General features: G+C 43.0%; 1 protein-coding gene across 1 annotated transcript; it reads left to right on the top strand.

Annotated features, from left to right (window-relative positions):
* On the top strand, positions 1–22,615 carry SLC30A8 (solute carrier family 30 member 8). Its single transcript, XM_077808663.1, has 7 exons — positions 1–196; positions 12,951–13,097; positions 14,433–14,586; positions 14,781–14,970; positions 15,397–15,502; positions 21,937–22,071; positions 22,470–22,615. Exons 1-7 carry the CDS (start codon positions 1–3, stop codon positions 22,613–22,615), a joined length of 1,074 nt encoding a protein of 357 aa, XP_077664789.1.
* Positions 22,616–26,154: the final 3,539 nt, after the last annotated feature.

Genomic DNA, 26,154 nt, shown 5'->3' with positions numbered 1-26,154 from the left:
ATGGGATTGCAGCAGAATAATTTAAACAAAGAAGAATGCCAGGAGGAATCAGAGGATGCTGAAGATAATCCACTGAACCACTGCCATAGCCACTCAACGGCCTACGAGAGCAGAAAAATAGAACAGTGTCAAGCCAAGCGGAAGCTCTATGCAGCATCGATAATTTGTCTCATCTTCATGATTGCTGAAATTATAGGTGAGTACAGCTCGGTGTTTTGACATCAAGGAAATTTCATATTGTTCTCAAGGTCAGTGATGTTTGAATCCTTTTGCTGCCACTCTCTCTGCACCTATTGTGATCTTCATTATAGAGGGGCGTACCAGCTGGGATAAAATAACTAATCCCAGACACCCAATCTTTTCCAATTAAAAAAAATCTGTAAACTTTTTTAGTGAATTTCTCAAAACTTTTGTGTGACTGTCATTTAAGGATTAAGGCTGGATCCGGAATGGAGGGAATAATCCATATAATAGACTGGTCTGACAGTTTAAGCCTGGCTCAAACCAGGAAGCTCTGGAATTCTTATGAGAGAACCTCCTGTCCTATTTCCAAACCTTATCAACTTTGGATAAGATTCAGAGATTTCATATGTTTATCCAAGCCTGGCAGGTCTGCCAACATTTGAGGGTCACCCATCAGTATGATTTGATATAAAATGAGTGTTATACGACAATCTTAAAGCATTCTGAGTAAATTCCATGAGCATATTCATCATCTGTGTCTCACCACTGAAATCAATGGAGTTACACCAGGATGGATTTAAAAGCTTCAGATTTGACTGTTGGTTTGTCTTTGGATGAGTGGATTGGAGGTGGCCAGAGGACAACAATTCCATTTTGTGGCAGCTTTTGAAGGTTTTTAAATGTTGTTTTTGTTCTGCATTGGAAATGAAATAAACCCGTTTGAAGGTTTTCATGAAAATGGAGTTAGGTTGACAGTCCATATTCAGATCGAAACCTAAGCTATTCAATTTGGGAAGGGGCGTGCATGTTGCCTGGTTGTTAGAGCACAGGCCTGGCTTGTGGGAGAGCCAGATCACTCTGAATTAGGCAAAGCAGAGAATTGAGCCTGGGTCTGCCACCCTCCCACGAGCCCTAACCACCAGGCTATAGAGTGGGAGAGCTGATCCCTCGCCCCCTTCAGTGAAAACATTGTCTAAACTGGTAGGTCTCCACCCAACATTTCAGTTTTGACGAAATAGCATTTTTTGGCAAAGTTTCATTTTGTCGAAAATGTTCCAACCAAATGGATTCTCAGTTCTCTAAAATGGATCCAGCTGGCAATAAATTATTCCACAGTCTAGGAGGCCTTGTTCCTAGGACCTGTCTCCTGATAGTCAGCCTACCTTTTCCTTTGCTCTCTCCCATAGCAGTTGAAACCCCTAGAATCACTCTAAACAATGCCTCTCCCTCCTTGATATTTATACTCCTCTGATACTTGTGAGCAGTTATGTTTTCATCCCTCCTTCACCTCCTTCTATTTAGCTGTTCATTTAGCCAAGTTAAACATATTTATTTCCTTAAATCTTTCCTCAGAAATCTGTCCTTCCAGCCCTTAAATAGTTTTATGAAGCTGCTTTGAATTTTCCCCTGGAAAACAAATCCCAGATCTTTCTCCATAGAATCATAGAATATCGGGGTTGGAAGGGACCTCAGGAGGTCATCTAGTCCAAGCCCCTGCTCAAAGCAGGACCAATCCCCAACTAAATCATCCCAGCCAGGGCTTTGTCAAGCCTGACCTTAAAAACTTCGAAGGAAGGAGATTCCACCACCTCCCTAGGTAACGCATTCCAGTGCTTCACCAACCTCCTAGTGAAAAAGTTTTCCTAATATCCAACCTAAAACTCCCCCACTGCAACTTGAGACCATTACTCCTTGTTCTGTCATCTGCTACTACTGAGAACAGTCTGGATCCATCCTCTTTGGAACCCCCTTTCAGGTAGTTGAAAGCAGCTATCAAATCCCCCCTCATTCTTCTCTTCCGCAGACTAAACAATCCCAGTTCACTCAGCTTCTCCTCGTAAGTCATGTGTTCCAGTCCCCTAATCATTTTTGTTGCCCTCCGCTGGATGTTTTCCAATTTTTCCACATCCTTCTTGTAGTGTGGGGCCCAAAACTGGACACAGTACTCCAGATGAGACCTCACCAATGTTGAATAGAGGGGAATGATCATGTCCCTCGATCTGCTGGCAATGCCCCTACTTATACAGCCCAAAATGGCATTGGCCTTCTTGGTAGCAAGGGCACACTGTTGACTCATATCCAGCTTCTCGTCCACTGTAACCCCTAGGTCCTTTTCTGCAGAACTGCTGCCTAGCAATTCGGTCCCTAATCTGTAGCGGTGCATGGGATTCTTCCGTCCTAAGTGCAGGACTCTGCACTTGTCCTTGTTGAACCTCATCAGATTTCTTATGGCCCAATCCTCTAATCTGTCTAGCTCCCTCTGTATCCTAACCCTACCCTCCACTGTATCTACCTCTCCTCCCAGTTTAGTGTCATACCCTATATATGTATCTCACAGCTGTGGAGGTAATTATTTTTTCTAAATCCTGGGAAAGCTTCATCTCCTATGTCAGCGAGAGATTTTGGAGATGTGGTGTTGTGCATTAGAGATGCAGTGTGTGGGGTCAGTACAAGGCCATACATGCCACATCAGCCTTGTCTTGTAGTAGCGTGAGGAAGCATGGAGGGAGACCTGTGCACCTGAAAGGGATTTTTCCACACCAACCCCACATAGTATTGTAGAGGACAGCCAGTGAAGGACTATGGGATCCATGCATGTGTAGACCTAGTACTCCTTAAACCCCACGAAAGTACGGGGCTTGTCTGCTTCTTGAGCCCTCTTGCCTATAGGCTGAAGCCAATGGTTTAGTGGTAAAAAAAATAGTATGTAAACTAACCTAAACCACACCCCATATTCCCCAAATGAGAAGTTGGTTAACTCTGTTTACCTCTGACTACAGTACTGGCTGGAGCTGTGGTCACTGAGAGACCGCACTGCTGCCTTCTACTTTTATTGTCCATTAGAGGGAGAATTTTCCTCCCCAACTTCTTGACCGCCTCCTCCCCGCCCTCCCCCTCCCCTGCACTTTCCCTGCATAAATTGCTTGTGCGTCAGGTGAATTTCACTGGGTGAAATTTGGTGCATGCTATTTATCTCCATGCAGTAATTTCCAGTGACAGAAGTAATGCTTTATTAACAAAGCTATGTAATCAGCAGGCTTAAATTTGGTGAATACAGCATTGTTAGAGGATAATTGGAAGGACAGATGATATGTTAACAAAATGTTTCTTTTTTGCTTAATGAATCATTCAGATTTTTTCAGTGACAGCTAAGTAACAGTCTTGAAAACCATTTTGTTTCAGACCATTAAACTCTGACAAACCAGTTATTAACTGCAGTTACAGACAGCAGTCTATGGGGATTATTGCAATTATGACCCATATATTTAATTTTTTTCTTCATTAGGCTAGACAGCATGTGCTAGATGATTGACCACTGAGTAACTGACAATTTCTATTGCTTTGTAGTACACAAAGCAATAAACAACCACTGTGAGTAATAATCAGTCACAAAGCCATTTGTTGGGAGTATTGCTACAAAGATATAAACCTTATAGCTATAATACAAGCCTTACTCTTGAAAGTAAAGAACATTTTATCCTCCCATCCCCTCTTAAAAGGCAAAATACTCCTGTAGGCAAAACTGAGATAAGCAGCTGAAATGAGGATTACTGCTGGGGGAATTCTGCACCACTGCACAATACAAAGTTTGAACAGAAATCAATGTTCTGTGCAGGATTTTCTCCCCCACCCCACAGTAATGGGCTGTAAAGCTGCTGGCTGCCACTAGGGGCTACTGGACCCAGCAGCAGAGCCCAGCTCGCAAATAGAAAAAACACTTCCAGAGAAGTAGGAGGAGGAGCTGGAGGGTTTTCAGCAGCTGCAGTTCCTGGCATATCCTGAAGGAAGGAGGCGGTGTGCAGGAAACTCCACACAAGCCCAAGACACAGCATCAGGCTGTGGAGAGTGGAGAGTCCTGCACTTAGGATGGAAGAATCCCATGCACCGCTACAGACTAGGGACTGAATTATTAGGCAGCAGTTCTGCAGAAAAGGACCTAGGGGTTACAGTGGACGAGAAGCTGGATATGAGACAACAGTGTGCCCTTGTTGCCAAGAAGGCCAATGGCATTTTGGGATGTATAAGTAGGGGCATTGCCAGCAGATTGAGGGACGTGATCATTCCCCTCTATTTGACATTGGTGAGGCCTCATCTGGAGTACTGTGTCCAGTTTTGGGCCCCACACTACAAGAACAATGTGGAAAAATTGGAAAGTCTCCAGCGGAGGGCTACAAAAATGATTAGGCGACAGGAACACATGACTTATGAGGAGAGGTTGAGGAACTGGGATTGTTTAGTCTGCGGAAGAGAAGAATGAGGGGGGATTTGATAGCTGCTTTCAACTACCTGAAAGGGGGTTCCAAAGAGGATGGATCTAGACTGTTCAGTGGTAGCAGATGAGAGAACAAGGAGTAATGGTCTCAAGTTGCAGTGGGGGAGGTTTAGGTTGGATATTAGGAAAAACTTTTTCACTAGGAGAGTGGTGAAACACTGGAATGTGTTACCTAGGGAGGCGGTGGAATCTCCTTCCTTCGAAGTTTTTAAGGTCAGGCTTGACAGAGCCCTGGCTGGGATGATTTAGTTGGGGATTGGTCCTGCTGTCCACTGCTTTCCCCTCATCCATAGAGCCAGTTATCTCGTCATAGAAGGCAATTAGATTAGTCAGGCATGACTTGCCCTTGGTGAATCCATGCTGACTGTTCCTGATCACTTTCCTCTCCTCTAAGTGCTTCAGAATTGATTCCTTGAGGACCTGCTCCATGATTTTTCCAGGGACTGAGGTGAGGCTGACTGGCCTGTAGTTCCCAGGATCCTCCTTCTTCCCTTTTTTAAAGATGGGCACTACATTAGCCTTTTTCCAGTCATCTGGGACTTCCCCTGATCGCCATGAGTTTTCAAAGATAATGGCTAATGACTGTGCAATCATATCCGCCAGCTCCTTTAGCACTCTCGGATGCAGTGCATCCGGCCCCATGGACTTGTGCTCATCCAGCTTTTCTAAATAGTCCCAAACCACTTCTTTCTCCACAGAAGAAGTCATGGCTCTGAAAAAGAATTGGGGGTCATAGTGGACAATCAGCTGAACAGGAGCTCCCAGTGTGATGCTGTCACAAAAAGAGCTAATGTGATCCTGGGAGGCATAAATGGAAATCTTGAGGAGTAGTAGAGAGGTTATTTTACATCTGCATTTGGAACTGGAGTGACCGCTGCTAAAATACTGTGTCCAGTTCTGGTGCCCACAATGCAAGAGAGGTGCTGATAAATTGGAGAGGGTTGAAAGAAGAGCCAGAAGAATGATTAAAGGATTAGAAAACATGCCTTGTAGTGATAAAATAAATAGATTGATCCCCTTGAATCTAAAAAAAGAGATGGTTAAGGGGTGACTTGATTGCAGTCTATAAGTACCTACATGGGTGTTGTGGGGTGGGGGAGGAGGGGGAAGGGGTGTTTCAGCCCCACAGCTGAATCCAAAAAACTGCCCTTAGCCTCAGGGCAGTATGGCCTAATGTCCAGAGTCAATAAGATGGCCCTCCTATGCAGGGCTATGTGTCCCAGTAACCGGAGTCAATATGGTGGCCCTCCTATGCAGGGCTGTGCAGCCCAGTGGCTGGGGGAAAGTGGGCTGCAGCTAGGGTAGGAGGATGGCCTGGGTCCCTACTCCACCAGATCCCAGCCCAGGGTCCTGTCAGCAATGACTGTATTCACCACTAGGTCAGCAGAGATCCATCTGAAACAGCTGACTTTGCCCCAGTTCTACAACCGGAAAACATCTAATTCCCCTGGGCTACTTCCTACCCAGTTTTCCTGTGCAGTTGTCCACTGGTCTTCTGGGGTCATCAGCCGGTGAAGCTCCCAATGGCTCCATCCACTCTTTGGCTTCCATGGGCAGCTGGGTATCCACCTGGGTCTCAGTGCGCCTGGCCTCCATGGTCTGGGGCTCCACCAGCTCCTGAGCGTGAATCTGCAATGTGTCCTTTCCCCTTAGTGATCAGTCCAGACTGAGCTGGGCTGCTCCCTTTTATACTGAAGCTTCAGCTGGAGCATGGCCAGCAGTGGTGACGGGGTGTGGCTTCCTCAGCCCACAATATGGGGGGTTAACCCCTTCTTGTCCAGTGCAAGGCAGGTATACCCCATCACAGTGTAGAACATATATTTTAAATGGGTTCTTCAGTCTAGCAGAGAAAGGTATTAACACAATCCAATGGCTGGAAGTTGTAGCTAAACAAATTTAAAATGGAAATAAGGTGTACATTTTTTTAGAGGGAGACTAATTAACCATCAGAACAATTTACCAAGGGTCATGATGGGTTCTCCATCACTGACAATTTTATAATCAAGATTGGATGTTTTTCTAAAAGTTATGTTCTATAAATTATTTGGGGGAAGTTCCGTTACCTGTGCTATACAGGAGGTCAGCATGGATGATCACAATTGTCCCTTCTGCCCTTAGAATCTATGAAGGTAAGAGTGCTCAAATGGGGATATTTGCAATTAATGACAAAAATGTGGATTTGGGACAATGCCTGGAAGATTTCAGTTCCATTTTGGCACCTTGAGGTAGATATAAGCCTAACTATATCATGTAATTAAAAAGAAAGCCTTGCCTGCATTGCTGGGACCAGCACAAGGAGATTTCAAAGAGACACCTCTTGGCATGCATCAACTTGGGCAATATATCTAATAGTCCTTTGGCAGCATCTTTCAGAATTTCAAGCTGAGCAGAGTGGGTGTCTTGTAATTCCGTATGATAAAAAACACAACAGAATGGAAGTAAAGTATCCAAAATGTAAAAACATGTTGCAGTATTTTGCGGTCTGTATGCCAAGTTAAGAGAAAAACATCTCATATTCCAGCTTCTTATGATTGAAACATGTTGCATAAGGATATTGCATGTCACTGTGTTAAATAGATATCTACCTAGAAAATGTCTATAGTGCAGCTTTAGATGATGTATCACAACTGAAAAGTTGGTGTGTTGCATTGCTTTTTCATCATCATCATGTTCCTATTACGCCTCTGGGGTTTAGGGCAGTGATGAGGCTCCTCCACTCCTGTCTGTTTCTGGCAAGTCTTTCAATGGTTCCCCAGCTCTGCCCCAAGTTTTTCAGCCTGGCTTCCACAGCTCTTCGCCATGTTGTTTTCGGGCAGCCGTGTTTTTGCTTGCCTTCAGGTGCCCATCTTTTTGCTACTCTGGTGATGCATGCTTTTTGCTTCAGCCTTAATACATACCTCAAAGTGCTGCAGAGTAAAACTGATCAAAAATTATCATAACAGTTTTTGGTCAGAAAATGCTGTTTAGATTACACCTAATGTTTTGTGCAATAATATCCATTTTGACAAAATGTTGCTTATGGGAAAAAATGGAAAAACATTTTGAAAATGTTGAAACATCTCAGTGTGGAAAAGTTTCATTTTGAAATTTACTTTATGTAAAAATAGTCAGATTCAAAACATTTCATTCTGGTTTTATCAAAACAACATATTTTGATTGACTGAAATGAATGTGGGGTTTTTTTGCTTTGTTTTTTGGGAAATTTTGTTTTGTGGCAAACTTCAGATTCTGGCTTCTTGTTCCTATTCAGGATGATTTTGTTTCTTCAAAAAAAAAAAAAAAAAAAAACCCTCTTTCTTGGTGTTTTTGCCAGATGGAAAAATCCATTTGCGGACCAGCTGTCCTGCAGAGCCCCCTCACATTTTGGATAATCTCTGTTCTGTTGTGTTCTTTCATTTCACTGCAATGAATCTCTGCTGCTTCATTTTGGGAAGTAACCTGTAGGCAGCAGTAGATGGCACTTATAAGGAATAGAAGAATGTTCTGTGTCCTATATGTGTGACTTACAATATAATTATTTGGAAAGGATCTTGTTGGAGAAAACATTGATTGCCAAATGAAACATATTTTGCATCAGTCTAACCTAGCCACACCTGTGGGGCTACAGAGGCTTAAGTCTGGCACCACCTGTGGAGCAAGCTATTTTCTGAACAGTAACTATGTTGTCGAGCCACATAGCACTTGAAACTTTGTCCATGCATTCAGATCAACAAGATTCACGTGGAGAGGAATTTGAACCGGTATCTGCAACCTTGTGGGTATAAAGAGATCCACAGACAGACAATCAGGAGATATGAGGAAATCTGACCCCTAAGTATATGGTCTGAAAGTGGTATGTTGCTTTTTGTAACATTTTCCAGAATTTTTACTGGTATTCATATCAGGGTGTAGTTAAGATCAATAGGTGAGTCGGGCATGGCTGAATTAATCAGTTGATTCAGAAAGGGTAAAAAAAGTGTGATGTGATTGACATAATAGGCACTGAGTCTTTGCAGCACTATGGCCACCCTACACTGTGTTTTATGCCACACAGAGCTCTATGCTACTAAAACATCAATTTTAGAGCTGACATAATGATCCCTGGTTGCCATATTTGCCCCATGTGACCATTGGCAGTTGGTGTAATTTAGATCAACCTTTGGGTTCTCTCGCAGAAAGCATACAGGGAGTGGAAGAAGGGAGGGATCAGCAAGGAAAGCTACCTTATTGAGGTCAGAACATGCAGGGATAAAGTGAGACAGGCTAAAAGTCAAGTAGAGTTGGACCTTGCAAAGGGAATTAAAACCAATAGTAAAAGGTTCTATAGCCATATAAATAAGAAGAAAACAAAGAAAGAAGAAGTGGGACCGCTAAACACTGAGGATGGAGTGGAGGTCAAGGATAATCTAGGCATGGCCCAATATCTAAACAAATACTTTGCCTCAAGTCTTTAATAAGACTAAAGAGGATCTTAGGGATAATGGTAGCATGACAAATGGGAATGAGGATATGGAGGTAGACATTACCATATTTGAGGTAGAAGCAAAACTCAAACAGCTTAATGGGACTGAATCGGGGGGCCCAGATAATCTTCATCTAAGAATATTAAAGGAATTGGCACATGAAATTGCAAGCCCATTAGCAAGAATTTTTAATGAATCTGTAAACTCTGGGGTTGTACCATATGATTGGAGAATTGCTAACACAGTTCCTATTTTTAAGAAAGGGAAAAAAAAAAGTGATCCGGGTAATTATAGGCCTGTTAGTTTGACATCTGTAGTATGCAAGGTCTTGGAAAAATATTTGAAGGAGAAGGTAATTAAGGACATTGAAGTCAATGGTAAATGGGACAAAATACAACATGGTTTTAGAAAAGGTAGATCGTGCCAAACCAACCTGATCTCCTTCTTTGATAAAGTAACAGATTTTTTAGACAAAGGAAATGCAGTGGATCTAATTTACCTAGAAATTTAGTAAGGCGTTTGATACCGTGCCACATGGGGAATTATTAGTTAAATTGGATAAGATGGGGATCAATAGGAAAATTGAAAAATGGATAAGGAATTGGTTAAAGGGGAGACTACAATGGGTCCTACTGAAAGCTGAACTGTCAGGCTGGCAGGAGGTTACCAGTGGAGTTCCTCAAGGATTGGTTTTGGGACCAATCTTTTTATTACTGACCTTGGCACAAAAAAGTGGAAGTGTGCTAATAAAGTTTGCGGATGATACAAAGCTGGGAGGTATTGCCAATTTAGAGAAGGACAGGGATATCCTACAGGAGGATCTGGATGACCTTGTAAACTGGAGTAATAGTAATAGGATGAAATTTAATAGTGAGACATGAAAGGCCATTCATTTAGGGATTAATAACAAGAATTTTAGTTATAAGCTAGGGATGCATCAATTAGAAGTAACGGAGGAGGAGAAGGACCTCGGAGTATTGGTTGACCGCAGGATGACTATGAGCTGCCAATGTGATATAACCATGAAAAAAGCTAATGCGGTCTTGGGATGCATCAGGAGAGGTATTTCCAGTAGGGATAAGGAGGTTTTAGTACCGTTATACAAGGAACTGGTGAGACCTCACCTGGAACACTGTGTGCAGTTCTGGTCTCCCATGTTTAAGAAGGATGAATTCAAACTGGAACAAGTACAGAGAAGGACTACTAGGATGATCCGAGGAATGGAAAACTTGTCTTATGAAAGGAGACTCAAGGAGCTTGGCTTGTTTAGCCTAACTAAAAGAAGGTTGAGGGGAGATATGATTGCTCTCTATAAATATATCAGAGGGATAAATACCAGAGAGGGAGAGGAATTATTTAAGCTCAGTACCATGTGGACACAAGAACAAATGGATATAAACTGGCCACCAGGAAATTTAGACTAGAAATTAGACGAAGGTTTCTAACCATCAGAGGAGTGATGTTTTGGAATAGCCTTCCAAGGGAAGCAGTGGGGGCAAAAGATCTATCTGGCTTTAAGATTAAACTCGATAAGTTTATGGAGGAGATGGTATGATGGGATAACATGGTTTTGGTAATTAAATATTCATGGTAAATAGGCCCAATGGCCTGTGATGGGATATTAGATGGCGTGGGATCCGAGTTACCCAGGAAAGAATTTTCTGTAGTATCTGGCTGATGAATTTTGCCCATATGCTCAGGGTTTAGCTGATCGCCATATTTGGGGTCGGGAAGGAATTTTCCTCCTGGGCAGATTGGAAGAGGCCCTGGAGGTTTCTCGCCTTCCTCTGTAGCATGGGGCATGGGTCACTTGCTGGAGGATTCTCTGCTCCTTGAAATCTTTAAACTACGATTTGAGGACTTCAATAGCACAGATATAGGTGCAAGTGGTGGGTGAAATTCTGTGGCCTGCGTTGTGCAGGAGGTCAGACTAGATGATCATAATGGTCCCTTCTGACCTAAATATCTATGAATCTATAATTTAGATCAGCCTATAGTCCATAGAATGACTAGCTTAAAGCATGTCCTATATATAAAAAATGATAGGGTTAATATGGCAAATGTAACACTTCTTTCCCCTACCAAAAATACTATACTGTATATCACATAAATAGGGCACAGAACATACTGTCTTTCTATTAGATTCTTCCTTAAATCCCATTTACTGTTGTTCACTGCCTTTATGAAAGGGGACTCTTGTTCCTTTACTAAAACTCAGTGGGGGTGTTTTGGTTGGCTAGCTCCCAGTACTAAAAGAAAGGCGAAGGGTTGATGGGAAATCAGGAGCATGAGACTGACAGTCCCCAGGAACAATGGGGGAGTGGCCAAATGCTCCAGGTCAGCCTGATTGACAGGATGGGCAGGCTAATCAGGGAGTCAGGAGGCCAGGAGGGGTCCTGTCCTCCCTGTGTGCTGGAATTGCCTGGGTCAGACAGCATGGAGCTGAGCTAAGGAGAAAGCAGGGGCCCAAGCTGAACTGGGGAGTAGAGCTGTGCCAGATCCAGAGGGTCCAGAAAAGCAGCCCAGGAAGCAGGTAGTGCTGGGAGCAGAGTCACAGAAGCAGCCCACAGAGCAGACCTGTGCTGGGAGGAGAGCTGCAGCAACCAGACGGGGCGCGGGCGACGCTGAGAAGAAGGGTCCAGCCACCTAGATCCTGAGAGCGTGCGGCCACCACCAGAGCAAGTGTCTGACCCGCAGCATCCATGCAGCACAGCCAGGGCCTGAGAAGGGGCCTGGGACTTGTGAGGAACAGACTTAACTTCCCTTACATTCCAGAGACGCTGATTGTGATGTTCCCATGCCACAGAGCGGGCTGATGTGTTTTCCTTTCACCTTTCCCATTTTTTCCTTCTTTTTAAAAATTGATTGCTGTTTAATAAATTGTATTTGCTTTGAACTGTATGTAATGATCAGTGGGTCCGGGAAGCATCCAGTGCAGAGAGAACACCCCGGAGTGGGGACACCCTAGCCCCTGCCCTAAGTGACCACAACAAGTGACCCAGCCTTGTTTGGGCTACCAGGACTCTGCCACACAGGAGAGTGGAAGGAGAGCCCTTGAGGTCAAGCAGGCCTCTGGGTAAAGGAAGTGGGAGTGAGGACTGAAATCCTTTCGCTAGCCCACTTCACTAGGGTAGTGCATAAGCCAGGAAAGTTTCTCACAATAGCGGGACCATTCCCCTGCTTACATTTAGGTTGCTCTAAATTATGCCAGAGAACCAGCCATCCCGGGGTCAGGAAACAAACAAAGCCATCTTTACCCATTTTTGGGTCATGAGTGTTGCTAAGTTTGATTGGGGTCATACTGTGTTGACAAAAATGTCAGTGATTTGTGAGGAGATATTAGGGGGATAATAGTATTGTAATTCAGGATGTTTGAGACTGCAATTGTTCTGCCACTTTATAATAGCAATTAAACCACATTTCTAATGAGTTACAACATGTTTAAGTATCAGAGGCATAGCCATGTTAGTCTGGATCTGTAAAAGCCGCAAAGAGTCCTGTGGCACCTTATAGACTAACAGACGTATTGGAGCATCAGCTTTCATGGGTGAATATCCACTTCGTCAGATGCATGTAGTGGAAATTTCCAGAGACAGGTATAAATATGCAAGCAAGAATCAGGGTAGGGATAACGAGGTTAGTTCAAGCAGGGAGGATGAGGCCCTCTTCTAGCAGTTGAGGTGTGAACACCAAGGGAGGAGAAACTGCTTTTGTAGTTGGCTAGCCATTCACAGGCTTTGTTTAATCCTGAGCTGATGGCGTCAAATTTGCAAATGAACTGAAGCTCAGCAGTTTCTCTTTGAAGTCTGGTCCTGAAGCCTTTTTGCTGTTTAAGATTTACCAGCCCCTGGATGCTTTAGTAAAACTAAGATACAACTCTTTTCAGGACTAGGAAGATTTGAATGCATGAATGGGATAAAAACTTCTTCTAGTCTGTAAAGAGTTTAAAGTTATGCCTTACATTATCATTGTAAATAACGTTTTCCTTAGCTTTACAACAAATAAAGTCTTGGATACATGTCCTATTATATACATGTATTTGTTTTACACAGGTGGACAAATTTCAGGAAGTCTTGCTGTGATAACCGATGCAGCACATATCTTGGTTGACTTGACAAGTTTCCTGATTAGCCTTTTCTCACTGTGGTTATCATCTAAACCTTCCACTAAAAGGTTAACTTTTGGATGGCACAGAGCAGGTACCAAATGTACTGTCATATGACCATGTGAAATAGAAAAGGCAATTTGTCCTAGCAAGTACACTGGAAAGTATTCTGAGATCAGGCACAGGTCTGCAGGTTCATGAGGCTAATCTATTAATATTCTCAAAGCTCCCAGGATACATCAGAAAATGGAAAACAGCAAGTCATGGAACCTCAAAGAAGAAAATGTAATACTGGAGAATGTTACAGCCAAAGTTATTAGATCAGTGGTTCTCAACCTATTTACCATTGTGGGCTGCGTATGCAGCTCTGTGTTATGTGGGCTGCATCCATGCAATATATATACCACCCTGCCTGCTGTGGTGCCCAGTCAGGCACCCGTTCATTGACACCTGCTCCCAGACATTCAGGGGCAGAGGTGATCCCAACCATCAAGCCATGGAGGACCGTAGCTGGGAAGCCACCCGGTGGACAAATTTCCACCCCACACCAGTTCTCCCCCCAGAGATGGGCCTCACATGGCAGCCTCCTGCTTTGGCAGAGAGCTTCGTGTCTGGACATGGCCAGCAGGGGACTAGACAGTCAGAGCACAAGCCAATGAACAAGCAGGGAGGCGCTGTCTGCTGCAGGCAGTCCAGGTCAAGCTGCAGCCTGGAGCATGATCATCCTCCCCAGAGGTGACACGTATCTGTGGCTAGTGGGGGGCACATGTCCCCGCCCCCATTTCTCCAGACACCTCTGGCATGGATGCCCAGAAGTGAGGAGGTGGTACTCACAGTCGTCCTCATCTCTTCCCCCTGCCCCATCCCCTTTCTTTCTCCACACTGTCCCCTGCCCCCTCCCTCCTGCCTCATTCCCCCATCCCCTTCTCTTCCCCCTGCCCTATCCCATCCCTCTTTCTTCCCCACTGCCTCACCCTGCCCCCACACGGGCACTCACTATTGTCCAGAAACAGACTTGCATTCATGAACAGTCTACTAAAGGTTTGTGCAATTGTGTGCTCCATTTGGATATCTGCAAACATCTTGAGGCTTCAATTCTACAGTGCATTTCAGTTTCACATGGTGTTTTCTGGAGCAATTGGGTACAAATCCCAAGGTGCAGGTCACCTTCCTGTTTCGTGAACCAGAAGACACTCTGCAAGCTCATGGGAACATGTATGAATCCATCATTCCAAACCATGCCCATAAGTCTGCAACAAGAGTCAACCCTGGGGAAACCAGATTTGTCACCCCAACATGATTTGAATATTAGGACCTGCAAACACATAAGAACTGCTTTCTAATGGGGAAAGTGTTAGTGCTCATCCATTAGCCAATTCCTTGCACTTTATTTAAAATGCCCCTAAAATTCAATTGTTTTAACCCCTAGAAATTCTGGGTGCTTTGATGTCGATGCTAATCATTTGGGTGGTGACTGGCGTGTTGACATATTTGGCGAGCATGAGACTGCTGCACCCAGATTTTGAGATTGAAGCTACAGTGATGCTCATTACTTCTGGTTGTGCAGTGATAGCCAATGTCATGTAAGTTGTCTTTTTTGTATATTAAATACTTAATCATTTTGAGATTCCCTGGAGTGGACAATATCTACATATATTTACACATACGCTTGCTATTGCTTACCTTTTGCTTTAAGAAGTGCAATGCTGAAGTGTTTGTTGTTGTTCTTTCAGACAGTATGATCTCGCTGATATTTGCAGCATTGTATCTCTTTCAGATTAAGTCTGACTCTGCACCAGACTGGGCCTGGACATAGTCACAGAGCACAAGCCAATGAACATATACCAGCTCTTCAACAGAAGCCAGCTTTGGCCAATGCCAGTGTGAGGGCAGCTTTTGTACATGCCATTGGAGATCTAGTTCAGAGCATTAGTGTGCTAATTAGTGCACTTATAATATTCTTTAAGGTCAGTTTTATTGGGTTTACTCACCTTCATAGCAATTAATGATGCAGGTATTTTCATAACACCGTCGTTAGATGCTATGTACATATTTTCTCTGTCTTAATGATATATTGTAATTTAGTCCAGGACAGTTATGTTCATTTCTGGGAATAAAATGGCTGAGAGCACAACAGGTTTCCCTTAGGGTTTAAGCCAGAAGGACTCTATTGTTCTGTGTCTCTCTCTCCTTCATCTTTAGTGGCTCGAGGTCTTAAAGACTAATGCAATCAGAAAATTGTCTGTTAACTTGGCTGTACTGATCGAGAAGATCAGCAATGGTTACTATGTTAGATAACTTGATTATACTGTTTTTTGATTAGCTCATTAAAAATGTCAGCCAGAAACTGAAAGTGATGGATTTAATCAAGTGATGTGCTTATATTTTTTTAGCCAGAATACAAAATAGCTGACCCAGTCTGCACATTTGTGTTCTCTATCTTTGTTCTGGCAACAACCATCACCATTTTAAGGGACATTTTGCTTGTGTTAATGGAAGGTAAGAACTTCTGAATGTACAGTAGTTATTTCTAGAATCAATATTATTCTGTTCTCTCTGTCTCTCTCTATTGCACTTACCAAAACTGGTTTGGGGTTTAAAAAATGGGTCCCTCAAGTTAGGCTCTTAAATCCATGTTTAGTCCCCTAAATAACTGCCCTGATCTTCAGAAGTGTTGGACAGAGAATGTCTCCCATTGATTTCAGCCCAGGTGCCTAAATGCATTTAGGAGACTAACTTTAGGCACTCGTTATTTAAAAAAATCTTCACCACTCTTCATGGAAGAAATACATTCTTTCTACATGTACATTGTGTAGAAATCTCAAAAATGTTAATTGTTGAAATTGTATGCCTGACTCTTTGAAAATCAATCCCTAAATTACAATCTTGCAAGAAGTTACTACAGTTGTGTGCAGAAATTAGGAATTCACATGTTCAAAATGCCCATTTACACATTAACTGTCCATCTGCGTGCTCAAACAGCCAATCAGTACATGCATTCATGGCAACTGTGCACACAGATTAGAAGTGCAAATGGACATCTGACTTTTTGAAAAAAAAACAAACAAAACAGACCCTTCGTGTATTAGACGTTGTACAACAAAATCTGAATTGAACTCAAAGTATTTTAAAATAAACACTTAGAGCACTTCAAATGGATACTAGATGGTATATTTTACTCCAGCAAAGGAAAAAGCATGTCTGTGAAAATACCTAGAAAATAATTGCCAAATTCTGCTCTTCATGTGACCCTCTTCAATTTCAATTTCTCAGATATTTACATACAATTCTGCAGTGGGAGTTATGTGAACATACTGGAGAACATAATTTGGTCTCTAGATTTCAGGACTAGAATATTTTGATGCTAGTATAATTCTCTTAGGGTATCAGATGTGGGCTACCATCGACAGCTGCAGTCAGAAACACAGAAATGCTTTAACACGTCGTCTGATCTTGCATACCCCCCCAGTGTGCTTCTAGTTCTTTTGAGATCCAAAATCCCTTGCGCTCTGCCTCCTTAAAGGATATGAGCATAGTCCTTTCTTAACACAGCAGCATAATACCCGCAGCAAGCTAAACAACAAACAATAGTTTTCCAAACATAGCAGTGCAGTGATGTCATTTTCAGTATTTTCATAATTCTAAGCATACGCTAATCATAATTCTAATTAGAACTATTTTAGATGATATAATGACAGAGTTATGTATATTCCAGTGTTCCATTGAATCTTCTCCAAGAATCTGTATGTTGCTGTTTTGTTAGTGAAACCATGATGAATTCCTACAACTCTTTGTTTTTCACATGTATACCATTGCTTCCCATAACCCCTATGGCATTTGTGAATTCTTTGTTTTGTGCATTGTGTATTTCCATTATGAATCATGACCACAACCAAGTTTGTGCCAAAAATAAATATAAATAAAAACTATGTTGCAGGTTAGCCATTTTATCAAGCAACGGAAGTATAAAACATTGCTACAGTTTTGGTTACATTGATCTGAAAGACCAAATCCAAGCATCTTTCAAAGTCAGGTTAGAGTTCAAGGTAAAATGGACAGTTCTAAGAACCTTTTCATTAACGTAGTGAGACTGCCTAGATGTGAGCCTGATGTTTGATTTGCCAAGGCTGAAAGTCACAGTAGCAGTCACAGATACAAGTTTTTGCTTTCTTGGGGCTAACCGATATGAGGCAGCTATTACCTCTACTACAGAAGACATAGGCCTTAAAGGGATGAGGAACTGTTGTTATGTAGCTTTTTGGATTGCTATGGTTTAACCAACCTGACTCTCTGCATAGCTTTTTGCAGCATATGTCTTTATTATCTCTTCCTTTTTGTGTACGTCTTTGTTTCAGTAAAGAAATGTATCAGTATAGTCATAGTATAAAGCTTTCCTAGAGGTTGCCTCTGTGTTCACCTGTCATGGGGTAGAAATCCAGAGTGGGAGTCACAAAAATGTAGGCATGGCAGTTGCAAAGCCTAAATTTTAGGCTCCTAGAAAATCAGTGGGTTTCACAAAGCCCGAGTTCAGAGCCTAGACTCCCTATACAATGAATGGAAGGAGATAGGTGCCTAAAAATGGAATTCACAGAAACCACCACGCTAGGCAGCTCCTTGCCTAAACTAGCCAATGGGCGATGCCAAAGCAAGGATGTCTTAATCCTTACCCTCTCAGTGAATTTGGTGCCTAAATCCAGGCTGGAGGAAGGTGCCTCCCTCTGTTTGGGATACTTAGCTGCAAACCTTCCCTTGGGGTTAGGTACCCATGCCATTTTTTGCAAGAGATGAGGGGGGTGGGGAAAGAGGAGGACCTCCCTCACACCTGTTAGCCCAGGGGTTAGGGTGAATAAATAATGAAAGAATCACTGGGCCAGTGAGAGTGTTCAAGAAACTGACTCTGTAGCCTGGTGGTTAGGACACTTGCATGGAAGACCCAGTATTCAGTCCCCCTGCCCCAATGGCTTTTTAAAATTATCAACCCACAGTGGAACAGCTCCTACAGGAGAGGGTGAGGAAGCCCCACATCAGAATATCCCACAGCCCAGCAGTTAGTGCACTCACCCGAGAGGTGGCAAAGCTCTGTTTAAATCCTGTCTCCCTCTCAGGCAAAGGGAGGGACTTGAATCAAGGGTCTCCCACATCCCAGGTAAGTACCCCAACCACTGTATTAAAAAGTTATATTATGAAGGGGGAGCTTCTCCTCCATTTTGTGTAAGCTCACCTAGAGAGGCCTGATCTGGCAGGCGAGCTCTGAGCGCACACATCAGATTGGGCCTCCCAGGTGAATAAGGTAGAGCAACACCTATCTTTCTCTGGTTTCTGCAACGCTCTAAGGCTTAGGCATCCGAACACCGAGAGTGAGGCTGAAGCGCACATGCACACAGGCAGAAACATAGGCGCCTAAGGAAGTGATACTGTGAAAACATAGGTGCCAGCTGACTTTAGGTGCCTACAGGGTTCAGCAGCAACTGAGTGGGGCCAGATTTGGGAATTTAGGTGCTTAAAGTGTCAAATGTGTCTAGCCAGAATACCGCACCTAGCAGGTCATCTCTCTTACATTAGGTAATGAAAGTGGAGGACGCATGGTTTGTTGGTTATCCCAAAGGCCTGGGAGTTAGAACTTTGGGTTTCGTTTCTAGCTCTGCTGCCTTCTCAGTATGTGACATTAGGCAAGTCTTAACCTCCGTTTAACCCATTCCATCCCATGTATTTCTGCTAAGAACTTTGGGCTAAATTCTTTGGAGGTTAATTCCACTCAAATCAGTGGGCTGAAGGGGAGTCAGGAGCCTGGAAGCCCTGGGATTGTCACCTGAGCTGATGCTCCCAGGGCTTCTGGTTCCCCATCAACCTGCCAGGCAGGCTGCTGAGGAACTGGGTTGGTCAGCTGGCAGATAGGGTTCCATCAGACCACTGCCTGCATTCCATTTGACCTTCATTCAAATTGAACAGTCTCTGTGAAACGTTACTATTCCAAGGAATCTGCATTCTCCCCACAGGAAACGATTCCTTCAGAGAGTTTGTGATCAGCTCTGATGAAGACCTTTCCTTTCAGCACCATACTGTGCTGAGTCTGTGCTCCCTACAGTATAGTATTCTTGTGATAAACTGACAGAACAAAACACAAGACACTGAGGTTCTTGTGTAAGCACAAATAACTGGCATTGGAGCTATTGTAAGAAAGGCACAACTGAGTTGAATTGGCCATATTATTATACTACATGATGACATAGCTTTTATAAAGGGAATTCTTTGAGGTTGTCAACAAGCATGTGGACAAGGGTGATCTAGTTGTTATAGTGTACTTGGACTTTTAGAAAGCCTTTGCCAATGTCCCTCACCAAAGGCTCTTAAGCAAAGCAGGCAGTCCTAGGAAGAGGGAAGGTCCTGTCATGGACAAGTAACTGTTTAAAAGATAGGAAACAAAGAGTAGGAATAAATGGTCAGTTTTCTCAATGGAAAGCAGTAAAAAAAACTACTCAAGACAGTTAAGTCCAAATCCAATAGTGAAGAGTTACAAAAGGATCTCACAAAACTGGGTGACTGGGCAACAAAATGACAGATGACATTCAGTGTTAAGTGCAAAGTAACGCACATTGGAAAAATAGTCCCAACTTTACATACAAAATGATGGGTTCTTTTCCGACAACGAAGCCTACAAATTTGCCTGAATTGTGAGCTCAACTGTAAAAAGTATGTAAATGTTCAAAAATGTTAAAATAAACTCTAATAACAAATGTTGATGCGAGAAAGGAATGAAAGGGAGACAGAATAACTGCATTAATCTAAACAAAAAGACCAAGTTGTTATGATTTAAGGACTGTGTTGAAATTAAGCTTGTTAAAAACAAGAGAGGTGCAGCTTGAAGTTAATGAGCCAAAATTTGGTATATCAGATATTAGGCCTAATTGGTGGACAAAATAATGAGGGAATGGGCTAGTCCACCTCTCACTCCCTTTTTGAGCCCTTATAAGAAAGAAATTTGTGTGTGGAAAGTTGAAAACAACAACAAAAATCAAACACTCAGAAAGAACAGATAGACTACTGGAATGAGCGTCACCATCCTGGCTGCCGCCCTCACTGTTTCCTGGGATATGGGCCTTCATCCAGTGGGATGTCCTGACCAGAATGGAACAGAGACAGATGACATTGCCACCCCTACTGGCTCCTGCTGAATCCCAAACATCACCTGAGATGACAGTTTTTATCATCTTTGATACCATGTAAGACAGCATTTCTCAAACTGGGGTCTATGGACCCCTGGGGGTCCGTGATGGTATTCCAGGGGGTCCACAGGCCCTGCTGATCAACCCTTCCCCTTCTCTCCCAGTGCCTCCTGCATGCCAGGGAACAGTTGTCCCTGGCGTGCAGGAGGCGCTGGGAGGGAGGGGAGGAGTGGGGACAGAGCGCACTAAGGAGAGGAGGTGGAATCATGTCCGGCACCACTGGCCCCACTGATCAGCTCCTCCTGCTCCCTCACAGTGCCTCCTGCACACTGCGGAACTTCCCCAGCATGCAGGAGGCACGGGGAGGAGTGGGGACAGGGTGTGCTCGGGGAAGGGGGTGGAGCAGGGGCGGGAAGAGGTGGGATGAGGGTGGCGCCTCAAGAAAGGTGGGATGAGGGTGGAGCCTTGGGGGAAGGGGTGGAGTGGGGGCATGGCCTGGGGCTGAGGAGGGCGGCTTGGGGGTCCACAAAAGTTTTTTAAATCAAAATAGAGGTCCTCGGGTTGCTAAAGTTTGAGAAACATTGATCTAAGAGACTGTCAAACAAGGGGGCTTTTCCTTCTAGGACTTGATTTTAACAACAACAGAACAGCAGCATTGACATCTCCAGCCCATCTCAACTAACATTTTCTCTTTTTCCCAAAAGGACAGTTATTACTGTCTTTGATACCATCCAAGAGATGGTCAAACAACCAGAGTTTCTCTTTTTAAAAACTCTCTTCAGCTAAAGAGAAATGGAACAAGGGAAGTTCTTAAAATGAAAGTCTTATTTAAAGCATCTGAAAAGTAAACTTTTTTCTTTTCTGTATTTTTAATAAAAATGGATTTTTAATGGTGTCTTTGCCATGGTGCTAAGCAGGCAGAGGCTTCTGTAAACCAAGCTCCGGACTTTGTTTAACACTGTTTAATGTTGGATAGTGACTGCCTTATGCTAACACCTGGAGCCCATATATTCCATCTAAATTAATACAACAGTTCTAAATTAGCTGTTACCCCTCAAGAAAGGTCTGGGAGTCATCTTGGATAGTTCTCTGAAAACATCTGTTCAATGTGCAGTGGCAGTTTTAGCAACATTAGGAACCATTAGTAAAGGGGTAGATAATAAGACAGAAAATATCATAATGCCACTATATAAATCCATGGTATGCCCACACCTTGAGTACGGTATGTAGTTTTGGTTACGCCAGCTGAAAAAAAGATAAATTATAATTGGAAAAGATACATAGAAGGGCAACCAAAATTATTAGGGGGATGGAGCAGCTTCCATATGAAGAGAGATTTATAAATGGAAAAGTAACAATCTTCTTAAAGAAACAGCTAAGGGGGGTGGGGGATATGATCGAGGTCTATACAATCATGAATGGTGTGGAGGAAGTGAATAGGAAGTGTGAATTACCTTTTGCATCACATAAGAACCAGGGGTCACTCAATGAAATTAATAGACAGCAGGTTTAAAACAAATATAAGCAAGTATTTGTTCATGCAACATACAATCAACCTGTGGAACTCATTGCTGGAGGATGTTGTGAAGCCCAAAAGTATAAGCATGTTAACTTCACAGTGAACAGAAAAATAGAGCTGTACTCTATGGCCCATGTTGTTTTTATAAGAAAACCCAAATCTAATTCAGTAAAGATTCAGAGGTCTCTCTGTGTGTCCTTTAATTGAATATAGTTCTTATTTAATCAAAAGGCATATTTCCTCCTCTACAGGAACACCCAAGGGATTTAATTATGATGCAGTGAGAGAGAGAATTCTAGCAGTCAACAAAGTGGAGTCTATCCACAACCTGCATCTCTGGTCTCTAACAATGAATCAAGTTATTCTATCTGCTCACGTTGTCACAGGTCAGTAAATTTCTGTAAACAGAAAAATGATAATTCAGCTGAAGCCTAGTAAAGTCAATTTCTTCTGATTGGGATACAACTGCTTGTCTGTATCTGGTGCTTGTTAAACCAAATGTAGTATTTTTTGTTAAAAACAAATAAAAGCAACAACAACTTTCCCCCCAATATTTTTGTAGAACACTGTTATTAAAAAAATTGAAAATTTTTGATCAGCTACAACAACATAGGGTATAAGCTTGCTGAGCAAGACTGAACAGCTAGTTGCAATATAGTTATTAAGATGTAACTTGGAAAGAGAAGTAAACCATCCCAAATGTTTGCAAATAGTTTCAGTAGTCACTTAGGTTTCTTAAAAGTATTGCATTTCTGCAGTGATAATTTTTGTTCACTATCTACAGAAGACACAGTGGACAATCACCAGATCCTGAAAGAAGTTACTCAAGTTCTCTTTGACACTTACACCTTTCACTCAGTCACCATTCAGATTGAACTACAAGCAAATCAGAAGCCCAACTGTGTCTTCTGTCAAGATCCAAAGGATTGAAGCAGCCAGTGCATCTTGTCGACCTATTATTACACATTTAACAGGTCAAAGGGTACAGTGTGCTGGCTGCACATACTCGACTAGGCAACAAACCATAATTAATTGAACTGACAAGGTTTGTCACAAAGTGCAGTGTGCACTTTCACCATTGTTCATTGGTGCCATTTACTATGACGAGACGGAGCATTAGGGCCATTTGTCAACCGGATTATATGAGAGTCAACGGTTACATTCAATTACAAGAACATGTATCTAAATTTTTCTCGACAAGAGACAAATGGCTGGAGTTAAAGTAATATTTAAGAATATCTGTTTGTAATCACAGGTAACAAAAAAATGAATCAGCCTTCAAATTATCCACAGACTAATTACCCCTAAATGACTGGTTGAAATCTGACTAATGTCATAGCAAAACTCAACACCACTGCTCGGGATAAAGGAGAGACAGCAAGTAAGCATGAAGAATACAGATAAAAAAAAGGAGATCAGTGCATAATGGATATCATGCATGTTGCATTCTAAGAAAAGTAACAGGTGTAGCATATTCTGTAATAGGAACCACAAGCTGACTCATTCTGTACATATTTGGTGAATTTTTCTATATGTCAGTTGGCTAACAGCAACTAAAGTATTTTTCTGTGGGATTAGGAGAGTATCCTCCATAGCTCTTGTATAGAAATAGTGAGTAATCCATCAAGGGGCAGGGTGTGAGCCACTATGCACAACTGACCTGTGGAACTCATTGCCACAAGGTATCATTGAGGTCATGAAAAAGATAGATTGGATGTTTATACAGATAAGAAACACATCCATTGTTTCACAGATTAAGGCCAGAAGGGACTATTATATTCACCTAATCTGACCTCCTGCATAACACATGCCATATTATTTCACTCAGTGAATTCTACAGCAAACCCATGACTCCTGACTGAGCTTCATCATGTCTTTTAGAAAGACATTGAGTCTCAACTTAAAGTTATGTTAGGGCACATAAAATATGGCTTCAGTGTTTAACCTGACTGTGGATATGCAGCATGACCTACTCGTCTCGGGTAGTTCTGCAGCACCTGTCCCCAGTTTCCATTCTCTGCTGACTCTGCAGCACATGACCAATGCTTGAGTCATTTAATAGCACCCCTTTTGGGGGCTACTTTATGAGCGTACAATAAGTTAAAATGTCTGTCTCTCTCTGGGGGGGCACAGCTTCTTCCTTGCTGAGGTCTGGCTGCTTTACAGTCTTTCACCCAGTCTCCCACCAGGCATACCTCCTTTGTTCCGAGGTCTGTCTTCAGTTGTCCCCAGCTGGGACCGTTCACAGGGTACCCAGCACTATGATTGGTTGGGTGTCAGCTCCTTACCCACCTGTTAGCCATTCAATATTCTCCTCTGGGCAATGCCATCCCTTACTTTGCCTTTCAAGGTAATAGCTGCATCCGGTTCCAGAGTCCCTTTGAAGCATTTCCCTGTGATATCCAGTCCGTGTCACTGGCTACACACCAAATTACCAAGTCCGTTGTTCCCAAAGGAATAGCACACACCAGATTATATGATTCAGCTCAAGATCAGCGTCTTGTTTAATATCACAGCACTGAGATATTTATAGTGAAAGCAAGAGTAAGTTAATTATGGAAGACTGGAGATAGTGAGTACAGATATTGGAAACAAATGGTTACATATGTGTAAGCAGGGTCTGAATGAATGCTCCCCTGACAGCTACCTGGGAGGGGGATAGACTTGGGGTGTGTTTATGTAAATACAGTTTGCTCCTGCTCTGCTTAGATATTCAGCACATAGAGCAGTGTCAAAGTAATAAATTTTGGCTGGCGTTGGGTACAAATCACCTTAGTACTGAATGCAGAGGTAGTGAAATGCTGTTACCAAAATGTTGTAATTATTGTAGGAATACAGGGAAGCAGGACTGTGCTTAAACTGTCCCAATTGAGGAGGGGGTCATCTTCAGCTGAAAGGATCTCATTAAGCCAGGGGCTCAAATGCCAGATCCCTGTGAAAGTAAGATGGGTGGGGACAGATGTCCCTAGTAAGAGGTGTGTAGATGCTCCCTAGCAGTCTCAGACTGGGTTGACCTGTTCCTCACCACCGTTCAAAGAGTAGAGCTAAATAGGCTTCATTAGAAGCCTCTTTGTTATTTTAAATAGTCAGAGCTGAAATCGCTTGAGATGGGGCAGTGTTCCTGCCCGCCTATAAAGAGCTGAAAAAAATCACTAAGAGACTGATATGCAGAGGTCACTGCAGAGAGAAGCAGGTGGCAGCAGAAGGTGACTGATAGTTGATGAGCCAGTGTCTGGTGAGGCAGTGAGCAGAGCGAGTGACCAGAGTGGCTGGTGGAGAGGTGCAGCAAGCAGACACCAGGACGGCTGGCGGAGAGGCGCAACGAGTAAGGTGCCTCCTTACCTCCACCCAGGGTGGGAGGTGAACTCTGCAGATGCATCTTTGAACTCTGGGTCTGCACTGACAAGGACACAAACTGTGAGTGGGGTGCAGAGAAGGGACGGGCACAGTAAAGGGCTTTTTGTGTTGCTGGATTTAAGAACCTGAGGGGAAAAGGACACTGCCCACCCTACTTGGGGGTGGGTCTTTTACTCATGGTTTATTTTTATGAACCCTGGTTGCGGTGTTTTCCCAAATTAATACAGAGTTACTTCCCTCCTTTAATTAAAAGTTCCTTTTCTTCATTCCAATACTATACTTGCGAGTGGGGAAGTATTGCCTATCAGAGGCATCCCGGGATGGTGTGTAATTTTCCCAGGTTACTGGGTGGGGGCTTGAGCTGGTTTTGTGTAATACTGTTGAAAAGGAACCCCTAGATATTGAACCCAGCCCTGGTTGCTGCTGGCTTCGCCTGGCAGAAGGGTTACATGTGAAACAAGTCATAACGGGCTTTCTAGACACTAAACTTAACAAAGTAGTTAAGGTTCTTTAGACAGAGACTATTTCACCCTAAGGTTGGCTGAGATCCCACTTTCAAGAATCCGGACAGAGATCTGCAAATCTTGCCTCCTGTCTGGAAGAAAACTTTTGTTTTTCCACCTGTGCCTTTAAAACATATTTTCTTATATATACACATAACTCCTTGCATCGCATACAGACGTACATTTTACAACAATATTAATGGCTAGCATAACACCAGCTTTCGTTTAAGACCTCACATGATGATCTTTGGTGAACCAGAATGTACATACCAGAATCAGGAGGTACCTTTACTCCTTCAGACCCTCTTGTCAGCTGGCATTAAGATGTTCTTGGGTCACACCAGCTAAACACAAAATCTCTGCCTTTCTGGCTGTTTCCCCACTCTCTCCTCTTTAGAGTCATGCTCTTTGAAGGCTTGCCAGACTGCACAACTCAGGAGCAACCCTGGCTGCCTCCATCAGTACTCCCCTGCTGCTCCTGGCCTTTACTGTCCATCTACAGTCTCAGCTCTGTGTATATGTTTCTTCCTAATTCCCTCCTCACAGATAGGGCCAGTTAATATAATTAAATCTCTCTAACACATTCAGCTGCAGTCACTGATTACCACT

This window comes from Eretmochelys imbricata, chromosome 2 (assembly GCF_965152235.1).
Source record: "Eretmochelys imbricata isolate rEreImb1 chromosome 2, rEreImb1.hap1, whole genome shotgun sequence".
In the NCBI taxonomy this organism is placed as follows: Eukaryota; Metazoa; Chordata; order Testudines; family Cheloniidae; genus Eretmochelys; species Eretmochelys imbricata.
The sequence above is the reverse complement of the archived record's forward strand: the minus strand, read 5'-3'. Positions and strand labels throughout refer to the sequence as shown.

Excerpts from the sequence above, each read along its gene's own strand:
- SLC30A8 (XM_077808663.1), top strand. The coding sequence starts at position 1 with ATGGGATTGCAGCAGAATAATTTAAACAAAGAAGAATGCCAGGAGGAA. Across the intron at positions 15,503-21,936 it reads TTTGCTTGTGTTAATGGAAG|GAACACCCAAGGGATTTAAT; the intron begins GTAAGAACTTCT and ends CCTCCTCTACAG. Across the intron at positions 22,072-22,469 it reads ATCTGCTCACGTTGTCACAG|AAGACACAGTGGACAATCAC; the intron begins GTCAGTAAATTT and ends CACTATCTACAG.